Source organism: Rhinoderma darwinii, chromosome 8, assembly GCF_050947455.1.
Source record: "Rhinoderma darwinii isolate aRhiDar2 chromosome 8, aRhiDar2.hap1, whole genome shotgun sequence".
NCBI lineage: Eukaryota > Metazoa > Chordata > Amphibia > Anura > Rhinodermatidae > Rhinoderma > Rhinoderma darwinii.
In genome coordinates, this window is record NC_134694.1 from 83,001,372 (window position 1) to 83,017,782 (window position 16,411).

The 16,411-nt window shown below is 41.9% G+C and overlaps 1 protein-coding gene across 1 annotated transcript in view; it reads left to right on the top strand.

Annotated features, from left to right (window-relative positions):
• Window positions 1–16,162, top strand: part of SERTM2 (serine rich and transmembrane domain containing 2) — a 29,988-nt gene extending 13,826 nt beyond the window's left edge. The window contains exon 2 of the mRNA XM_075834349.1: window positions 13,750–16,162. Coding sequence (XP_075690464.1) covers window positions 14,159–14,437 — 279 coding nt within the window. The 5' untranslated portion in view covers window positions 13,750–14,158 and the 3' untranslated portion in view covers window positions 14,438–16,162. The remainder of the gene's footprint in view (window positions 1–13,749) is intronic.
• The last annotated feature ends 249 nt before the right edge of the window (window positions 16,163–16,411 follow it).

Here is a 16,411-nt window from a genome sequence, read left to right on the forward strand (position 1 = left end):
TCCATGGAGTCCATGTAAAACGGCTCCATTTACGTCTGAAGAAGTGACAGGCACTTCTTTGACGTGGGCGTCTTTTTTACGCCCCGCCTTTTGACAGCGGGGCGTAAAAAAAATGACCGTCGGAACAGAACATCGTAAGACCCATTCAAATGAATGGGCAGATGTTTGCCGACGCTATCGAGCCGCATTTTCGGACGTAAATCGAGGCGGAAAACGCCCGAATTACGTCCGTAAATAAGCCGTGTGAACATACCCTTAGACTGAAGGGGACGCAGCGCTGCTTTAGTGCGGCAACCCTTCACTCTTTTCCCACTCAGCCACTCTCCTGGTAACATGACTGTGAGGGGACGCTGAAACAGCCCTGCAGCCCCTAATATCTCCTAGCATTTAGATCCCCACAGATCAGAAAGTGATGGCATAGCCTAGCGACATGCCATCAATTTCTGTGAAAGGAATAACCCTTTAACCCATGCCAGATATTTGACGTTTACTTACATCATAGCCGGGAAGGTGAAGTATGGAGGGGGCCCACAGGTTTAACCCGTTCCATATTACACGGGTGTCGGCCGACACTTTGATGTAACGAGTGGGATCCCGCATGTTTAACCCTTTTAGATGTTGCGTCAATAGCGACCGCGGCATCTAAGCCGTTAGAATGAGGAGGGTGGCCCATGTCTGCCATATAATAAAGGCCCCAGGTCTGCCATCTTTGTACTCCTATTAAGCCCTGCCTCCAGCAATAAAAAGTGATCAAAATGTACCCCAAAATGGTACCAATAGCAACTACAGTTCGCCCCGCAAAAAAATATCTCTGACACCGCGCAAACGATTGATAAATAACAGTTATGGCTTTCAGAATGTGGCGACACAATACTATTTTTTTTTAAGGAATTTTTTTTCTTGTAAAAGTAGTAAAACAAAAAAACTTTATCAATTTGGTATTGCCGCAGTAATATTAATCTACAGAACAGAGTTAACATGTCATTTTCATTGCACAGTGAACGCAAGATTTTGCTTTCCAGTTTCCCAGTACATTATATGGTACATTAAATGGTGCCATGATAAACTACAACTCGTCCCGTAAAAAACAATCCATCATACGGTTTATTGATAGAAAAATATAAAAGTTATGGCTTTTGGAACGTGGGGAGGAAAAAGCGAAAATGAAAATCCGAAAAATGGCTGCAGCGGAAATAGGTTAATACCCATACTGGTCATGGTGAACATGCGTGGTTTGAGCCTAGCCTTACAAATACACCGCATTCCAAATTATTATGCAAATGTTATTTTTCGCTGATTTTCCTAAATAGTCGATGCAAATGACAGTCGGTATAATCTTCAAGCCATCAACCGTTGGAGTATAATGCGAATTTTATTGAACAAATCTCCTAATGATAACAGATTTTTTTTTAGAAGTAAAAAACTCAAAATGCACTGTTTCAAATTATTATGCACAACAGAGATCAAAACATTTTAAAGGTTGTAAAGAGAACTAAAATGGTAATTTGTTGAATTTGCAGCATCAGGAGGCCATATTTACAGAAATCAAAAGCTCTATCAATCAAAAAAAAACTTAGCAGACCAAGTTACATGTTAACATAGGACCCCTTCTTTGATATCACTCACCTTCACAATTCTTGCATCCATTGAATTTGTGAGTATTTGGACAGTTTCTGCTTGAATATCTTTGCAGGTTGTCAGAATAGCCTCCCAGAGCTTCTGTTTTGATGTGTACTGCCTCCCACCCTCATAGATATTTTTCTTGAGGATGCTCCAAAGGTTCTCAATAGGGTTGAGGTCAGGGGAACATGGGGGCCACACCATGAGTTTCTCTCCTTTTATGCCCATAGCAGCCAATGACACCGAGGTATTCTTTGCAGCATGAGATGGTGCATTGTCATGCATGAAGATAATTTTGCTATGGAAGGCAAGGTTCATCTTTTTGTACCACGGAAGAAAGTGGTCAGTCATAAACGCTACATACTTTGCAGAGGTCATTTTCACACCATCAGGGACCCTAAAGGGGCCTACCAGCTCTCTCCCCATGATTCCAGCCCAAAACATGACTCTGCCACCTCCTTGCTGACGTTGCAGACTTGTTGGGACATGGTGGCCATTCACCAACCATCCACTACTCCATCCATCTGGACCATCCAGGGTTGCACGGCACCCACACGGTTTGAAAATTAGTCTTCATTTATTTCTTAGCCCACTGCAACCATTTCTACTTGTGAGCATTATTTAGGGGTAGCCGAATAATAGCTTTATGCACACTTGCAAACCTCTGGGGGATCCTACACCTTGAGGTTCGCGGGATTCCAGAGGCACCAGCGGCTTCAAATACCTGTTTGCTGCTTTGCAATGGCATTTTAGCAGCTGCTCTCCTAATCCTATTAATTTGTCTGGCAGAAACCTTCCTCATTATGCCTTTATCTGAACGAACCCGTCTGTGCTTTGAATCAGCCACAAATCTTTTCACAGTACGATAATCACGCCTAAGTTTTCTTGAAATATCCAATGTTTTCATACCTTGTCCAAGGTATTGCACTATTTCACGCTTTTCGGCAGCAGAGAGATCCTTTTTCTTTCCCATATTGCTTGAAACCTGTGGCCTGCTTAATAATGTGGAACGTCCTTCTTAAGTAGTTTTCCTTTGATTGGGCACACCTGGCAAACTAATTATCACAGGTGTCTGAGATTGATTACAATGATCTAAAGAGCCCTAAGACACAATACCATCCATGAGTTTAATTGAAAAACGAATAATTAATTGTTTATGACACTTAAATCCAATGTGCATAATAATTTGGAACACGGTGTATACTGAAGTTCAGGTGCAGTTGTTATTAGATATTTATATAGAATATATTGATAGATGTAGCAGAACCAAACTTGTTATTTTAGAGTTTCTTTTGTTCATCATTCTCAACTACTGGGTCCTAATTTTACAGTAAATTTGCCTGCAATCCTATGGAAGAGCACAGATAACACGTGATACCACAATGAGTACTATAGATAGAAAATAAAAATAAGAAATTAATTCAGAGCACATTAATGCAGGATGTCTGAATTTCTACAATAAAATGTCTTGAAGAACACATTTACATTCATGAATGGCATACTAAGACCATATTAATTAAAGAGGTTGTCTTATTTAGAAAGCCCATTATCATATACCCTCTTAGGGGATTCAGAGTTAATAATGGGGATCCGCTGTTCAGAATCTTTATCTCATGGCCGAAGTGGAGAGCGGCTACAAAGATAGGGGTTCGCTCTCGAGGACATGTCCAGTATTAGACAACCCATTCATATTAATGGACACTGTGTAATGCTAATTTTTCCCTGTGGTAGTGCTGCATTTTATCACGCAAATTACAGCGGATTGCTTGGGTTCCTACCAGGGGGACCTTTTGTGATCAGTATATTGTCCTGGGACCCTTTTCAACTAGTAGGGATTGTTCAAAGTGGACAACCCCTTTAAGCACAGAGGTGTGTATATATGGGCTAGCTCAGAAAATCAGATTAAATGACCAATGAAAAATTGAGTTAGTCCACGGACAATACTGACTCATAGGTCAGACGAACACTTGAGTTGGAAACTTGGATCAAATTCAAGTAAAGACCATGAACCAAACAAGGAATACAATTTATAACAAATTATATTGATCATAGGAGAAAGTTAAGTCAGGGCACCCTGCTGTGTATTATGTCATAATTTCAGTCTGACAGAAGGGATTATGTCATCAGTTCTGGAATGATGACATGACTTGCCTTACTATCACAAAGGTGAAGTCCGAATTTACATTTTCTTTTTATAAATAGGCAGTCTTCTCAGACACAACTGTGTTACTATGACGGGAATGAGACATGTCTTCTATTCCACAAATGCGCAGCATCCTCCCCATATTTCACCCTTGATCATCCCTTTCCTGAAGACAAAACTGTGACTTTCCATTCTATCTGATATTTACACACTATGACAGGCTTCTTCAATGCTTATATAGTGTGCTGTCATTTTAATATATATATATATATATATATATATATATATATATATATATATATATATATATATATATATATATATATACAGGGTGGGCCATTTATATGGATACACCTAAATAAAATGGGAATGGTTGGTGATATTAACTTCCTGTTTGTGGCACATTAGTATATGGGAGGGGGGAAACTTTTCAAGCTGGGTGTTGACCATGGCGGCCATTTTGAAGTCGGCCATTTTGTATCCAACTTTAGTTTTTTCAATGGGAAGAGGGTCATGTGACATATCAAACTTATCGAGAATTTCACAAGAAAAACAATGGAGTGCTTGGTTTTAATGTTACTTTATTCTTTCATGAGTTATTTATGTCATTATTGGTGTCAGGTCCGAGCATTCCTAGATGAACAGTTTCCTGGAAAGTGGATTGGTCATCGTGGGCCAGTTGACCCCCTTAGACTTTTATCTTTGGGGTCATCTGAAGGCAATTGTCTATGCTGTGAAGATACATGATGTGCAGCAACTGAAACTACGGATACTGGAAGCCTGTGCTAGCATTTCTTCTGCGGTGTTGCTATCAGTGTGTGAAGAGTGGGAGAAGAGGGTTGCATTGACAATCCAACACAATGGGCAGCACTTTGAAAACATTTTATAAGTGGTCAGAAACTTGTAAATAACTCATTAAAGAATAAAAGTAACGTTAAAACCAAGCACACCATTGTTTTTCTTGTGAAATTCTCGATAAGTTTGATGTGTCACATGACCCTCTTCCCATTGAAAAAACTAAAGTTGGATACAAAGTGGCCGACTTCAAAATGGCCGCCATGGTCAACACCCAGCTTGAAAAGTTTCCCCCCTCCCATATACTAATGTGCCACAAACAGGAAGTTAATATCACCAACCATTCCCATTTTATTTAGGTGTATCCATATAAATGGCCCACCCTGTATATAGCTTTGTTGCTCATCTTTGGAGCTCGAGCTTCATAACTAGTCAATAGCTGAGAATCAAAGCTTCAAAGAGCTCTTAGCTTTTGATGAGATTCTCTCTGTATTCCCTGTAAACTCTGCCCTCTAATCACACACATACAGTCCCCGAACCTGAGCTGCAACGTGCTCAGTCATTGATTTACTCACAATCCCCAAGTGACTCCTGAAGTTATTCTGTGAAGAATATTAAATGAGAGCATAGAACAAACATAGCGTCTCAGATCAACGAGAAAGCCGATAGCAAAACGGACACTAGGAACACAATATATGCTTAGAGGTAGCGAAACGCATTGTGGTCTACATGAACAAAGTGTAACCTTACATTCATTTCTTCAAGACAATTCATATATGTATCTTAAGGGTATATTTACATTTTCTGAAAATCTGCAGCATAAATCAGGGACGGAAACTCGGATTTTCGCCGCAGATGTGCCAGCGGACCTGCATGTGTATTAGCCTAATTGTATTGAATGGCGCTAATCTGTGGCTTTTTTATGCGGAATCCGCTGCAGTAATGAACATGCTGTGGATTTTTTCCATGCTGATTTTTTTCCGGGTCATGTTAATGGAGTTACAAAGACCCCATTTACTTGCATTGGATGTGGAATGTCAGCAGATTTGTTGCGGATTTAGGCACAGACTGCGCATCCAAATCCTCATGAAATCCTTAACGTCTGAACATTGATTAAAAGTATTACAAATACCTTAGAAATGTAGCAATAAATGACAATAAATACAAAAAGTATGGATCACAAGACATCGTATTATGTTCACCTACTTAAAGAGGCTCTGTCACCCCATTATAAGTGCCCTATCTCCTACATAATCTGATCGGCGCTGTAATGTAGATAACAACAGTGGTTTTTATTTTGAAAAACAAACATTTTTGAGCAAGTCATGAGCAATTTTCGATTTATGCTAATTAGTTTCTTAATAGACAACTGGGCGTGTTTTTACTTTTTACCAACTGGGCGTTGTATAGAGGAGTGTATGACGCTGACCAATCAGCATCATACATTTCTCATTCTTCCAGCCCAGCTTCTTTCACTGCACAATCACACTGTAACAATGGGCTGGAACAATGAGAAGTGTATGACGCTGATTGGTCACTGATTGGTCACTCCTCTGTACAACGCCCAGTTGTCTATTAAGAAACTAATTAGCATAAATCTAAAATTGGTCATAACTTGCTCAAAAATGATTGTTTTTCCAAATAAAAACCACTTTTGTCATCTACATTACAGCGCCGATCCGATTATGTAGAAGATAGGACCAGTGGCGTAACTTCTGCTATAGCAGCCGGCACAGGCCCCCCTTCCCATGGCCGGAGTCTCTGATAGCAGCCGCTATGGCCGCTACAGCGCGACGCCACTGAAGGGGTTGTTACTACAAAAGACATGCATCCCCTATCCACAGGATAGGGGATACATGTGTGATCGTTGGAACGCCCAGCGATAAGGAGAACGGGGGACCGAAAGTCCCCCGAAGTTCTCCATGACAAACCTCGGACTTCCGGGGTCTGTCTGCAGCTCCATAGAAATAACTTGCGCCCCGGTCGCGCTTGTGCGCATGCGTGACCAGTGCTCCTTTCATTTTTATTGAACTGCGCAGACGACGGAAGTCCGAGGCTTGTCATGGAGGACTTTCGGTCCCCCGTTCTCCTTATCGCTGCCAGCGATCACACATGTATCCCCTATCCTGTGGATAGGGGATACATCTCTTTTGTAGGACAAACTATAGGCCTTTTGGGGGGGGCTATATGGCGTTATCTACAGGGGGGGTTCTGTATGGCGTTCTCTACAGGGGGGGTTTGTATGGCGTTATCTACAGGGGGGACTCTGTATGGTGTTATCTACAGGGGGGTCTGTATGGCGTTATCTACAGGGGGTGTCTGTATGGTGTTATCTACAGGGGGGTCTGTATGCCGTTATCTACAGGGGGTGTCTGTATGGCGTTATCTACAGGGGGGCTGTATGGCGTTATCTACAGGGGGGGCTGTATGATGTTATCTACAGGGGGGCTGTATGGTGTTATCTACAGGGGGATTTGGGTCTGTAAGGCGTTATCTACAGGGGGGCTGTATGGCGTTATCTACAGGGGGCTGTATGGCGTTATCTACAGGGGGGATTTGGGGATGTAAGATGTTATCTACAGGGGGGGCTGTAAGGCGTTATCTACAGGGGGCTGTGTATGGCGCTATCTACAGGGGGCTGTTTATGGCGCTATCTATAGGGGGGCGGCGTGTGGTGGAATCTATAGGGAGGCACTATCTACAAGGGGGGGTTGTATGATACCCAGTGGAGGGGGGGGGCCCCAGTCAAAATTTTGCTATGGGGCCCAGTCTTTCCTAGTTACGCCCCTGGATAGGACACTTATAATCTGGTGACAGAGCCTCTTTAAACTTGATATGTAGAAGCAGCTGTGTTAGGCCAGGTTTACAAAGGGTGATAGTGGGGCAGTATTAAAGCGGTTTTCTGACCCCTGAAATGTATTCAATACTCTGAAAAAAACACATTTACTTTTCTAATTTTATGCCAGTTACCATGTCCTACAATACTACCTGTAGACATCGATGCACAACACGTGACTGCGGCAGCAGTGACATTGCTATTGCTATTTAACGATTTTTAAGATTCAGGAAACACCTTTAACCTCATTACTATTGTACCAACTATTGTAAAGAAATTTGGTGCCGTTTTTGCATGTGTACTTCTCCAATTTCAATAAAAATGTATGAATAAATTGACATCTGGTTGTTACCTTTTATCCTTGTCATTAGGGCGTGTCGCTACACAGTCTGACACTCTCAGCACTGATTGGATAATGTCAGACTGTGTAGAGATATGCCCCATTGGCATGGGAAATGGTAAAACCCAGCTGTCAATTTATTCATACATTCCCAGTAGGAATAACAGAGGAACGACACAACACAAAGTTCAAAGAAAAGATGCTTCAGAATTTAGCATTTACTAAAACAGACATATCAGGAGAGTTCACAGTCACTCTTTAAGACCAAGTTCAAAAAGTGCAGTTTTTGGTGAGTCTTTTTTTAGCCAAACCAAGGACTGATTAGGTTAAAAAAGTCACACCCACAAGAAAGCATTCAATATAGTGGTTGTCTGGTTTGGACAAGCTCTTTTTGATAGAAAGGAACCTGTCAACTTCTGGGACCCCTTAGTCCATAAGGTCTTTAATATTATCAATTGTTCACCCATGTAATATACAGATGAGCCGGTAATCCAAAGTGAGAGACACTATATGAAGTGGCCCTCTGGCTGATAGAAGGGATGTCCTGATGGGGACCCCCATCCTTTATTACATCCATATATCCTAATAAGGAATATATAGGATTTGTCTCAACCTTACAACCTCTTTAAAATGTTAATTCTTTGATTATATTTGGCAAAACAAGCATATTTTGTGCTGTGAATCTGAGGTAAAATTGACCGATAGCACCTTGGTCTATAACACGCACGGCATGAAGCAGATAATAAATGCACTGCATAGCTGAAGGCCAGGAAAGATAGAGGAATGAGCTGTAAAATGAGAAAAGGAGTGGACTCGTTTGGAATGATCCACAGCATATCAATAAAGAAAGAGCATTGAGTTCTCATTACGGTAGGACTAGAACACTTGAAGTCACAGCTTTCATCATTTATGCTGGTCTCCGATAGTAAAGTCCACTCATCACGACCACATGGAAAAATATGAAATACATTTATTAATGCCGTTAATATACAATATGGAAAATTCCTACAGCAAAAGCCCATAACATAAAAATAAAATCATACCTCACCCCAAAAATAGAGACAGGAACTGATCATATACACACTGGATACATACACAAGTGTAACACAAAAAGCTCACCGTCATTAAATATAATCTATCACAGTTGTTGAAAGAATATTTGTTAGATTCGCTTTCTAAATCACATTAGCCATTCGGGAGCGCTAATTCAAAGTAAATCATATGCTAACAAAGTACTCGCTATCATGGCTCTTTGATGCCAAAAGGAGTTGAAATCTCTCTGCTTCAGCTAATTGGGCCAAGATGCACCATCATTGGCATATGCCACTCGCATTGAAGCTGCCTTTCAGCAGGTGTAATAGCACCACTAAAGGGGTATTCTCATCTGAGACATTTATGGCAAATTCCCAACATATGCCATAAATGTCTAATAGATGGGGGTCCCGGCTCTGGCACCTATCTTCAGAACGCAAGTCACGCAACTCTCGTACCTGGGGACTGCCATTCTGGAGGAGCCATAAATGTCTAAGATGGTAATAACCCTTTAAAGGGGTCTTTCTTGTGACGACTCCCTTTAAAGTGCAGTCAATATATATAATGATTATACCGACCAGCGAGTATTAAGCCATACAGAAACCACCATACTATCCCACAACCCTAAAAGACATTTAGCATTTTTTGCAACCACGGGAGCTGGCATTCTAAGGTAGCATTGGTTTTGGTCCCCTTTTTTATGCATGGAAATGTATAGTTTAGTATAGGACCATGTTGTCATTGTTGTGTCAGCCTCATCATGGGAGACATTGTTTAGGACTGAGACCTCTAAATTACCGGTAATCTCTCTAAAGCAATGGTTAATTCTGGGTACCTTCCTTAGTGGGGTTGAGGGATTTGTTAGACTCCACAGCGCAGGTACCTTTCTTTTGTGACATTAGAGGTATTAGAAAACGAAAAGATTCCACAGCACTGGACTGCAAGTGGGTGCACGCCTCAAATAGACCTGGTCCGCGGTCCTGGATATCAAGCAGACAAAGAATGGACAGAGGCAGCACTTCCAAAAAGAGCAAGAGCTATTTATTCACCCATGCGACGTTTCAGTGCTTGAAAAAGTCCAGTTGGACTGAAACGTCGCATGGGTGAATAAATAGCTCTTGCTTTTTTTGGAAGTGCTGCCTCTGTCCATTCTTTGTTCGATTAGAGGTATTAGGTCACAAGGCCTTCTATACTAAATTATTGGCAAGGATATACAAAGCATGATAATAAAGGTTGCCACCTGTCTGTAAATTCACAGACATTCTGTAAAAATATGAAACTTATGTCCAGTCCTGTAATAAAAACACTTATCATAATATTACAGTTCACAGTCAATGTTCCTAATTTGTTCATATAATTATTACGAGCTATAAACATATATTGCTTATAATTTTTTTATCGTTAATTTTAGTTTTCCTATTTGTCCGCCAAAAATTTGGTGGACAATCCCTTACAGTAAACCTAGCTGGAGGCCATGCGTATATAGTGTGACACCTTTATTTGTGTGGAAAAATGGTTAGTACCTTTACTCTGCTCTGAAAAGTATTGATCCAGCACACAGTGTGACAAAGAGAATAAACCAGACACGCAGTAATCTGCTTCACTTTATCTTACAATCAGGGCATGACCACACATGGCGGAATTCCTCCGCAACTGTCCGCATCAATGCCGCACAGAATCTGCGTTGCAGATTCTGCAGCGGATCTGCACAAAATGTGCAGAAAATTGATGCGGACTGGCCGCTGCGGACTGCAGGAAAAGTGCTTCTCTTCTCCCTATTCAGTGCAGGATAGAGAGAAGGGACAGCACTTTCCCTAGTGAAAGTCAAAGAAATTCATACTTACCGCCCGTTGTCTTGGTGACGCGTCCCTCTTTCGGCATCCGGCCCGACCTCCCTGGATGACGCTCCAGTCCATGTGACCGCTGCAGCCTGTGCTTGGCCTGTGATTGGCTGCAGCCGTCACTTACACTGAAACGTCATCCTGGGAGGCCGGACTGGAGACAGACGCAGGGAGTTCTCGGTAAGTATGAACTTATATGTTTTTTTACAGATACATGTATATTGTGATCGGTAGTCACTGTCCCGGGTGCAGAAACAGTTACTGCCGATCGCGTAACTCTTTCAGCACCCTGGACAGTGACTATTTACAGACGTCTCCTAGCAACGCTCCCGTCATTACGGGAGCCCCATTGACTTCCTCAGTCTGGCTGTAGACCTAGAAATACATAGGTCCAGCCAGAATGAAGAAATGTCATGGTAGTAAAAACAATACGCTCCGCAGCACACATAAGATCTGCGGACTTCATTGCGGAATTTTGACTCTCCATTGAAGTCAATGGAGAAATTCCGCCATGAGTCCGCAACCAGTCCGCCACTGCTCCGCAACAGACAGAGCATGCTGCGGACACCAAATTCCGCTCCGCAGCCTATGCTCCGCAGCGGAATTGTACGCATCGTGTAAACGAACACTGCTAAATTAAAGTGAAAGTCAATGGAGAAACGGCTCCGCTGCGGATTAACGCTGCGGAGTGTCCGCAGCGGAATTTAAGTGAAATTCCGCTATGTGTGAACCCGCCCTCAGACTGCCTTAGGTCAGGATTACCAGTGCGCAGAATGCATCTGGAGAAGATAGGATTCAATTTAGGCTAGGTTGACACATACTAAATTATTCCACATATCACAATGATGTCTACATAAATACTTAACTGGCCATTGGTCTGACCTACATTCTGGGTCAAATTGTAGCAAAAGCCGCTACATGCTAAACAGAATACATACATGAGCACGGATCACATGCATCCCCAGTACGGTGGCCATGCTGTAGGTGGGGGCATGCATACACTGGGTTGTTTTTAATGCTGAGTCTGCATTAAAAAATACAGCATGCCCTATTGGATGCCCTATATAAGACTTGATTCTCACATAGATATGAAGGGATATATTGCAACCTGTATAAAACACTTTGTATTGGGGGTTGAAATGCACATGGTTGCATGCATGCAGCTTTAGGCCAGGTTTACATAGGGCAGTTTTTGATGCAAATTTATGGGTTATAATAAAAAGGAAAATGTACGTCTTTCATTTAAAACAACGTCAACATTGTTAACAAATTGTGAACTGAGAGGGTGTCACCAGAACAATTTAGATGGTCTAATAAGTGGGTGCTCCACTATCATAAAGAGTAAATGTGTTTTAGGCCCAAACCATGTGGATTACCAATTGGTGTGCATTTCTTTCAATATGTTGAAAAAAATCGATACATAGCATGGAATAAAGATGTATGTGTAAAATTAGTCTATTAATTGTAAATTCTGAATGCATAACTGGCGCACGGAAATGTTAATGTATTATCGATTGCATTGCATTATTCTTAGCTTGTTAAATATCAACCATTAACATCACACAGATAAAACTGAGATAAGGTAACGTTACTGTAAAATATATGAATAGGCACCAAACAGTGGTGTGACCATATAAAATGTCCGAGCTGTAGGGCATGTACAGATATAGATCACATCAGTTCACAGTAATTTTTAATACATAATTAATTTTACAGTAGAGGCATATTATATATTTACGTTCTTCGAGCCTCATGATGAAACAAAGCAGGTTGCATGTATAAGGGGATTCCCACACACACACATAGTGCCCCCTGTAGATAGTGTCCCCTGTAGATAGTGCCCCCATAGAGCCCCCTGTAAATAGTGCTCCCATAGATAGTGCCCCCTGTAGATAGTGCCCCACATATAGCCCCCCTGTTGATAGCACTATACATATAGCCCCCTGAAGATAGCGCTCTACATATGGCTCCCCCTGTATATAGTGCCCTACATATAGTCCCCCTGTATATAGTGCCCTACATATAGTCCCCCTGTAGATTCTGTCCCACATAAAGTCTCCCCTGTAGATTGTGCCCCAAATATAGCCCCCTGTAGATTGCGCTCTACATATAGCGCACACTGTATATAGTGCCCTACATATAGTCCCCCTGTAGATTGTGCCCCACATATAGCCCCCTGTAGATGGCACTCTACATATAGCGCCCTACATATAGTCCTACTGTAGATTGTGTCCCACATATAGCCCCCCTTCCTGTAGATAATGCCACCCTCACTTTTTAGTTGAAAACAACAAAATTTAATTGACTCACCGTGATCCCGCTCCCGCGCTGTTCTGTGTCAATGCAGGCCTGCTCTCTTCTGAGCAGGTCTGCTGGGGCTGAGCGACGCCATCGCGCTGTTGAAAGGCACTGACTGGCAGGGCAGAATGACATGCCCCGTCAATCAACGGCCTTCAACAATGGACGCTGTGCGATGACGTCATCGCGCCGCTACCATCGTTGATTGGCCGGGCAGAATGACTTCCTCGCCAATCAGCGCCTTTCAACAAGTTGAAAGGTGCTGATTGGCGGGACAACTCATTCTGCCCTGCCAATCAGCGTCATTGTAAGGTGCTGAATGGTCGGGCACGGAACGTCGCGGCCATTCAGCACTTATGCTTGTAATTGTACCTGCATTCTACAGATGCAGGTACAATTAGTGCAGGAGGGGGTGGCGGCGGCTGGTTTCAGCTGCGCCGCCGCCCCCTCATAGAGGCAGCAGGGCGGAAGGTGCGGCCTTATTCCCTCTCCGGCCTCCCCTCCTCCCCATTAGCGGCGCTAGCGCGCTGCAATGTGTTTTTTTTTAAAATGATGGTTAAATGATAATCTGCCACTGCATATCTCCTCCTATATGGAGGACCTGTCATATGACTCGGCCTAAACACTCTGCGTGACCGCAGCAGTCACATCACATACTAGATGCATGACACTGAACAGCCTAAGTAACAAAGGTGCTGCTAGCGCCATACTAATATGATCCCTGGTGTACAGTTCTTCGATTTGCCAACTGCTCAATTTTACGGGAAGGTGCATAAGCAGTTCTGGGCATTTGAAAATATTGGGCTAATATTTGTGGAATATAATATATTTTTGTTTATTGCAGAAGACCTGTAAAGCAGCTAATGAAGAAAGACTATGCATTATCAGGATCAGCTGTCCAATGACCAACAGGACAATTTGTGACCAAATCAAAATTGTGGTATATTAGAAACAAATTCTAATTTTACTAAAATATTAGCACGTTCCATATAGACATAATGATAAAGTGGATTAGCTGGGCTGGATTTCTTGGAATACAGACATTTTGGATCTGATATCAATAACAAGTATGAGCTTATTCTGCATCTCAGGAACATGGAAAAGGTTTGACTTTGAAAAACATTAATATAAGCAACGGGAACGTCATTACTGATCATAACTGTAACAGACACAATTAGTTTCTACGCCTCCATTGTCTTGTTCAGGAATTCTACAACAGCATCATTGGTATCGACACAATAGTATATCAAGCTATGACTGAAGTCTATTTAAAATTCCGTGGAAACCGAACTATCTACGTCCAGCAGTTCCCAACAGTGACCACAGAAGCAACTGCTACAACCACAGATAAATATTCCAACCTGTACATGTATGTGGGATTATTCTTAGGCCTGCTTGCCGTGCTCCTGGTCCTGCTCTTCACAATGCTCTTACGTCTTAAACATGTTATCTCACCCATCACCAATACAGAAAGCACAGATGTCCCCCAGTTCACTGATGTGGAGATGCAAGGAAGGTCTCAAAGTGCCTAACGGACTTTCAGTAATATAGACAACCATGCATCCGTGTGCTGCCGATCCTATGACTGCCGCACAGAACATCGGGGGCTCTACAATTTTGGCAAACACTTCTGTGTTGAACAAAAATATTAAATTCTGTTCGCCTACTGAACATTTCCTTTATAAAATGCAAATTTTAAGATGACAACATATACTGTGGACATTTGTCTTGTTTTTATGTATTATAAACGTTAATACAGCACAAATTATTGCAAAGAACCACGTTCTCACTGGTTGCCCATCTACGTCATCCACTATGTTGTCGGTAGTAAAAGTCGCTTTTAAATCATGTGACTGAATCACAATGTATACATGAATTAATACATAAAGACATTAGTTCAAATGCAAAATTCAATTTTCTGTTCCCTAGAAGTAGAAATGATTTGCTAACATGAAATTATTATATATACACCTGGCTTTTTGGCCGAACATATGATGCATCTCTAAGGGTACTGTCCTTCTAAGTGAAGATGTAGCATGTGCCAGTATAACAATCGGCACTTTCTGACATCTCTGGAACTAGCACTGAACATAGTAAAATTGTCACTACTAATAATCCTAGAGTCGACTGTTGTGTGTCCAGACAACTCATGTAATATGTGTACATGGCAGTTACCACCAAGTATCATTTAGGGATATATCCATAATTTTTTTTATTTTTTTTATCAAATCAGTTTTTTTATGTCTCACTTAGGTCTTCAGTCATAATGAGTAGGGAACTTCAGGGTTTCTTTATTTATGTGTAATGGGTTTATTACATGAGTATAAACACACATGCATCTGTATACTGCAATGACCACCGATTGAAGGTATAGGACAATACATGATCACTGGCACCTCTACAGTCTAGTGGGAGGAGGGGGCCAAAGTGCCTTTTCAGCTACCCACTAAACTTGAAAAACCACCCTCTCCAGAGAATGAATCACATGTATTGGTCTTGTCTCATAAAATATAATCTGTTAATTGAGTTTTGGCAAAATACTGGATGCAAGATAGCTGTGCCCAACAGGGAATGATATTCGCATATGTCATTGTCACACAGATGAACAGAATAATGCAGAGCTGAAGCTCCTGGGATACAATGCAAAATCTGTCACAGAGCTCCCGACATGGCATATCATTTGTAATTCTGTCCTCCTAATATGGGGCAGAGGAACCTCTTAGACACCATCAGGATCCAAAGACCGAGTGCGATTGCAGCATCTTCACCCCATATATTTTACACCCCTGGATAGATGTTTTTGGTTTATGATGGGCCAACATCTTTGCACTTCCGCAATTTGAAGAAATGACCTCAAACACTTGCCAACCTACCAGCAGATTCGCTTATAAGGCCTGGGCTACACCAAAACTCTTTGCAGTGCAACAGCTCCAATTTCACGCGTAACAGTTGCAGTCAATGAACATGCAACTGCCATGAGATTTTCATGAAGCTATCACACAACTAATATATCAATAGAACACATATGGCCTCAAAAAAAAAGTTGCATGCAAGTCGAGTACAAATCTATTAAAGTTGCTATTAAAGTTGTTGCATGTAAGGGCTTATTCAGACGAACGTGATATACGTCCGTGCAACGCGCGTGATTTTCACGCGCCTCGCACGGACCAATGTTAGTCAATGGGGCCGTTCAGACAGTCCGTGATTTTCACGCAGCGTGAAACTCACGACATGTCCTATATTTGTGCGTTTTTCGTGCATCAATATATACAGAGGAAGGACCCTTGTAGTTGGTGGGCATATGTTTACATTGAAAAAATTGGTTTGCCTGCCGGCAAAAGAAGCCCTGTTTTCCAACTCACAAAATTGAAAATAGAAAATAAAAAATATATTTATTAGGTTTATGCAACAAGAACAAACTACATAGATGTTAAAACAAGGTCCAATGCTGACTACAAATCGGCACAGTGCAGAGTATAAGGAGCCTGGAGTCAACGGCTGCAGCA